This window comes from Lipotes vexillifer, unplaced genomic scaffold (genome assembly GCF_000442215.2).
Source record: "Lipotes vexillifer unplaced genomic scaffold, Lipotes_vexillifer_v1.1 scaffold1261, whole genome shotgun sequence".
Lineage (NCBI taxonomy): Eukaryota > Metazoa > Chordata > Mammalia > Artiodactyla > Lipotidae > Lipotes > Lipotes vexillifer.
In genome coordinates this window covers 1,327,804-1,333,800 of record NW_006796548.1, presented here as the reverse complement: position 1 = coordinate 1,333,800, position 5,997 = coordinate 1,327,804, and the positions used below count along the sequence as shown (strand labels likewise).

The following is a 5,997-nucleotide window of genomic DNA, read 5'->3' as shown; positions in this document are numbered from 1 at the left end:
CCTGGTTGTTAAGTGTTCCAGGAAGAGAGAGAATTTCTATTTGTATTTCTCTGGCTAGGTTTCAACCAACTCTCACATCTCTCAAGTCTTTTTATGGCTCAGAAATCTGGGAAGGCAATCACTATCTCCATTTGACAGATGGGGAAACTGAGATCTGGGGAAGGGCTGTGAGCTGCCAGGGTGTCACAGTGAGTTGGTGGAGCACAGGGGGCTAGTGCTGTAGCCTGGGGTTCTTTCCAGAACCCCAGAACCCTAGCCAGTGTGCAAAAGGGTGAGGCGCAGGCAAGGGACACTGGACAACTCAGACGAATGGACTTTGGTCACTTGGCAATAAGCAAAGAGAAATGGCAATAACTTCCGGGCACTTAGGCTGGGCCATGGCCGGGATATTGTGTCAGAAGAGAAACAGGTGGGCCGTTCCCTCCTCAGAGGCCTCAGACAGTAGGCCCACTCCCTGGAGACTATGGCTCCCCTGTCCCCCACCACACTCAGGAGCAGACTTCACAGTTAAACAGATCTGGATTCAAGTCTCAGCTCTACCAGTGATACCTGCTGTGTGCCCTTTGAAAAGGTAAACCTTTCTGGGCCTCCATTTTCTCATCTGTAAAATGGGGTAATAATCTTTAACTCTCAGTATTGTTCCAAAGATAGAAAAAGAAAGCCCTCATTTATTCATCTGAAAGCAAAGACATTTAAAAGGTCTGGGTCCCCAGCCTAATTCCAGACTGCCCTAGTTGGGGTCAGTGGCGAGGGGACAGCCTGACACTGATAGAGAAGCCACATGCACATGCATGAGATTTGACATCGGCTTTGCAGTGACCACACGTGCTCTCCAGGGCAGCTCTTGGGAGGTGGACTTGGTCATCAGTAAGTTGTGTGCCCCACACACAAGGCACACACATTCAGTGGACAGCTGGTGTTAGATGCATCAAGCCAGCCCCTACCCTCAAGGCCACTGACCAGTGGGGTAGGGGGTGCAGACTGTGATTTGATGCCGCCCAGATACCACGGAAGTGCCTCCCAGAGTCCTGCCTGAGGGCCAAGAGCCCAGGCTGGCAGCCACAGCATGGCCACATTAGAGAAAGGGCACTGAGACCCCTACTCCACCTCTTCCGCCGGACACTTGTGTGAGTCCATTTCTACATGTTGAGGATGAAACAAAGGGTCATTCTGGCACATTAAAGGGGCACAGTAACCAATAGCCAGGAATAGTAAAGGTCTTGTTATGTGCTCCTGCTAAGTCTGCACTTTGCAAAGATACTCTAGAGGGTTTTCAAAGCATTTTCTTACCTCATTTTTGTATCTCACCATGACTTTAGGGGACAGGAATTATTATCCCTGATTTTCTGAGAAGGGAACAGAGACACCCCCCCATCCCCACCCCCACAAGTAAAGCACCTTGCTCAGGTGCGGCCGAAGACCCTCAGGCCACGGCAGGGAGGAAACCTGAGGTCACGGGCGCAGGTCAAGGATGGAGCCTGGCTCCCTAGGTAGTGTTCTTTCACCACCCACTGTTGCACTTCCCCATTCTCTAGAAAGAAGTGGATTCCCAGCCCTCACCCCGGGGCTTTCCTGTCCAGCTGCCCACCAGGTCGTGACAACCACGCATCAGGCCCCCGTCTCACTCCCTAGCCCGGAAGATCGCAGCTCCTCTAGGCCTCAGTTTCTATCTGTAAAATGGGCATCACTGGAGCGGGGTGGGCTGCGAGGGGTTGCTGGCCGGGTGCCGGCCGGCATCGAGGCCGGTGGGTGAGGCCAGCGCTGTGACTCAGCCGGGCGGGCCAGGAAGGGCTGCCCAGCCGGTCGGACCGGCCCGGGATGCAAACGAGCCGCCGGGGCCCTCCCGGGGCCGGGCCGCCCAGGGGGTGACGGGAAGGGAGGCCGATCGGGCGCTCCAGGCTCGAGGCGGGAAGTGGGCGCGGCGCGGGCTCTGCTGGGCGCTCGGCGGCTGCGGACCAGTATGGGAGTGAGGCCGCCCGCAGCGTCTGGAGCCCCGGTGAAGCCGCCGCGGAGACCCCGCTCGGGAGCCGAGATGTGTCTGCGCCTGGGTGAGCCGCGGGGGGACGGCCCGGGAGGCCCGAACCCGCCCCAGATCCTCTGGCAGGGGCGGAGCACTGTCGTGGACGCCCGGAACCCCGGGGTCCAGGCCGCCTTCTCTGCAGGTCACTTTCTGCTCTAGGCCTCAGTTTCCTCAGCACCGAGCTGGCAAGAGGGGGGCTTCTGGTATCTTCAGATGTGGGGTAGCACCACGGCCTCTCGCCCGCCCCCACTGCCCCCCACTCTCCTTTCTTGCGGAGGAGGGACCCCCAGGTGGGAGGAAAGCAGCCAACCCCCACAGCCCGCAGAAGGGGGAGCACAGGGAGGGCCTTCCGAACCAGAGGCTGCCTGCCCTCCGGCTCCCTCAGCCTCCCAAAGGGCTCCAGCTCCCATGCCCTCCGCTCCCCCAAACCGGGCCAGGTGAGAAGGGCCACTGGCAAACACGACCCAGACAGAGGAGTGGGACTGATGTGTCCCCTCCTCTCACTCCCTGGACGCAATGATTCTGCTCTTGGGCACCAGACAGACCTGGGGAGTCCCTACCCTCTAGCCAAGAGAACTTGTAAGCCTCGGTTTTCTCATCTGTAAAGTGGCGAGGGAGCACCACGGCCTAGAACCATCCTGAGCCAGGGACTGCCCTGAGACTCTGTCCAGTGCTCCAGGCACAGCCCCATGCTGCCACTGTACCTCCAGTTTGACCAAGTCTTGGTCCTGGGATGCTGTTGTTCATGAGCCCAGCCCTGAGCCGGGTGGTGTCTGGGTGGCCAGGTAGGTGGGTGGATGGGTCAGGCCCCTGGGACAAAGCTGCCGTGCCCCTTCCTGTTTGGCCAGCAGTTAATCTTCATGATGCCATCCAGTCCCACGGTGCCTGTCCAGCCCATCATCTGCCCTCTGCTTCTCCTTGATCTGGTACGGCTCCAGAGGCTCCTGAAGGCTCCGAGGATCTCACAGACCGGCTAGACCAACCCCTTCCCATTTTACATATGGGGAAGCTGGGGCCCAAAAAGGAGAGAGGCTGGTGCAAAGTCGCACAGAGGGTCTGTGTGACTGAGTAGCCCCAGCCCTCTCTGCTCCCTGGGGCTTCCTCTGGGCGCAGCACCCCCAGGGACATCCAGTCTAGGGATTCCTTCCTTTCTCTCTTTCTCTCTGGCTGCAAAACTCCCATATATGAAATATGACCCAATCCTTGCTGCCACAGATGGGGACACTGAGGTCTAGGAAGGGACTCACAGGTCCCACCCACAAGGAGCAGCTAAAGGAAGAAGGGGGGGCTGTTTAGTTCTAGGCTCCAGACCAGTCTTCCAGTCTCACAGAGCTGGCTAGAGTGAGGGGGCTGGTGGGCCTAAGGGGCCAGCATGGTGCAGAGCCAGGACCCAAAGGGGACATTCCAAAGAGCAGATCTGGAACAGCTGGAAGGAGGACTCCTGATCCTGGGGGTGTGCAGATAGGGCCCAAGTAGCCACTTGGACACTCAGAGAGGATTTGTGTATGAGTCCCTGATGTTCTTTTGACCTCAGCCTCCCGCTCCTTGCCGTGTCCCTGCCTAGTGCCCCTGCACCAAGAGCTCACTTTTCCCAGCACCCCCCGGTATGCCCCACTTTCCCATCCATGTCCTCAGGGGACCCTCCTTCCCCACTGGGAAACAAGGGTTATTCTTCCCATTTTACAGATGGGGAAATGAAGACTCAGAAGTTTGAGTATTTTGCTGGAGTCAGTTCAGCAATTGTGAGTTGAGTATCTACTGTGAGCCAGGCCCTTTACAACAAACTGAATCCTAAATAGAACCTGATCCCTGCCCAGTGAACTAGGGGCTCCTTGGGGCCTGGGCAGTGCCCATCAAGCTCTCTGTGGTACCTCAGGGCCTGGCATGGAGCAGGCACTCAGTGAACATTGATGTAACAAATGTATGGATGAAAAAAATCAGTGGATGCAAAGCTTAGTGGAAGGATCATGGGTCTAGAGCTAGAGACCTGGGTTCAAATCCTAACTGTGCCACGCATGACCTTGAACACTAACAAGGACTACTGCCCTTTATTAAGTACCACCTGTATGCTTTTCCAACCTTAGAGATCCAAGGACTCTCATGAAAGCACTGTGAACCCCTTTTCCTGATGAGGAAACTGAGGTACAGAGAAGACAAGTTACTGGCCTCGAGTCATCCAGAAATAGATTTAGAACCCAATGTCCATCACTCCTGCAGGGGCCTCAGTTTTCTCCTCTGCCCAGCAGGATAAGCCCTACCCATGGCCCTGACATGGCTGTGTCCCTCACAGGTGGCCTGAGTGTGGGTGACTTCCGGAAGGTGCTGATGAAGACGGGGCTGGTGCTGGTGGTGCTGGGCCATGTGAGCTTCATCGCAGCCGCTCTCCTCCACGGCACGGTGCTGCGCTACGTGGCAGCCCCCCACGATGCTGTGGCTCTGCAATACCGTGTGGTCAACATCCTCTCTGTCACTTCCGCCATCGTGGTATGGCCAGGCTGGGAGGGTGGCTGGCAGGAGGGGGCTGGAGGGGGCTGGAAAGGTCTTCAATGAGTCCCCACCCACAGCCTGGGGTGGGCAGGCAGAGAGCCCCAAGTACTAACCCCTGTTCCACCACTTACCAATGGCACCAGTCACCCAACCTCTCTTTGCCTCAGCTTCCTCATCTATAAAATGGGGATGGTAACAGTGTCCATCTGAGAGGGTCCTGATGAGTACTGAATGAGATCATCCACATAAAGTGCTGAGCACAGTGCCTAGCACATGGTTAACTCACTACTGTGAGCTTGGATTATCGTTACAATAGGGAAATAGTCAAGGCACTGTTGGCCAGAAGGAAGGAGCATCAGCTCAGCTTGGGAGGGTTCACACAGGTGGAGGCCCCTGAGGTGGGTATTGATGGATGAATAGGAGTTCAAAGATAGGCTGCAATTACCATAACCTGGGTATGAAGCCTGCTGGGGTCAGCTGGTAGGAGAGGAAGCTGGGATGGCTTTCAAGTACAGAGAATGGCAAATGCAAAGGTGTGGAGGTGGGAATGGAATAAGGTCTGTTCTGGAGACACTGAAAAAACCAATTTGGGGGCTTCCCTGGTGGTGCAGTGGTTGAGAGTCCACCTGCCGCTGCAGGGGACACGGGTTCGTGCCCCGGTCCGGGAAGATCCCACATGCCGCGGAGCGGCTGGGCCCGTGAGCCATGGCCACTGAGCCTGCGCATCCGGAGCCTGTGCTCCGCAGCGGGAGAGGCCACAACAGTGAGAGGCCCGTGTACCGCAAAAAAAAAAAAAAAACTAATTTGGCAGGAGTTTAGCATTAGGCCTGGACTATAAGTGCTCAATAAATGGTTGACATGGTTATGGCTGGATGTCAGTACCTGTTTGATGAATACATGAATGAAGGGGCCTGGTATTCTCAAGTTCGTAAAGCCCTTTCCCAACTGTCAGAAGAGGTGGCTACAGCCTTTGGGGAACATCTGCACATCAGTGTCTGAGTTCCATCCCTGCCACCTCCTGGCTGAGGGATTTCTTTCTCTCTCTAAGCCTGTTCCCTCCCCTGCAAAATGAAGCTCAGACAGCCTGCTGGCCCTAAAGCAAGGATCACGGCCCCCGGCAAGTAGGAGAGCCTCAGTCAGTGGGACAGAGCCAGGCTGTACAGATATGTGCAGTGTCCCTTGGGGTTACTATCATTGTTGTTTATTCGTCTCACCAACCTTGTGAGGAAGGCAGGCAAGGCAGTGAGCTCGGGGTTAGGAGGTTCACCACGGATGGGCTCTGGGCTGGACCACTTCAGCTGTGCTCTTATTTCCTCAGTTAATCCCCACAGCTCCCTGCAACATGGGGCCATTATTTTCCCCACTATTACAGAGGGGGAAACTGACTCAGGGATTCACCCAACCTCTTGCTGATACAAAGAAGCCAACCTGGATGTGAAACAATCTGTGGCTGACACCAAAGCCAGTGTCCTTTCCCTGAGCTCATTCCT

General features: G+C 56.1%; 1 protein-coding gene across 3 annotated transcripts in view; it reads left to right on the top strand.

Annotated features, from left to right (window-relative positions):
* The first annotated feature begins 1,985 nt into the window (after window positions 1-1,985).
* Window positions 1,986-5,997, top strand: part of TMEM54 (transmembrane protein 54) — a 6,743-nt gene continuing 2,731 nt past the window's right edge. For 2 of the 3 annotated variants that reach the window (XM_007468696.1, XM_007468695.1), the window contains exons 1-2: window positions 2,033-2,048; window positions 4,311-4,504. In XM_007468696.1, the coding sequence (XP_007468758.1) occupies window positions 2,033-2,048; window positions 4,311-4,504 (210 nt within the window). Of the gene's footprint in view, window positions 2,049-4,310; window positions 4,505-5,997 lie in introns of all 3 variants that reach the window. The other variant, XM_007468694.1, reaches the window with a different exon arrangement.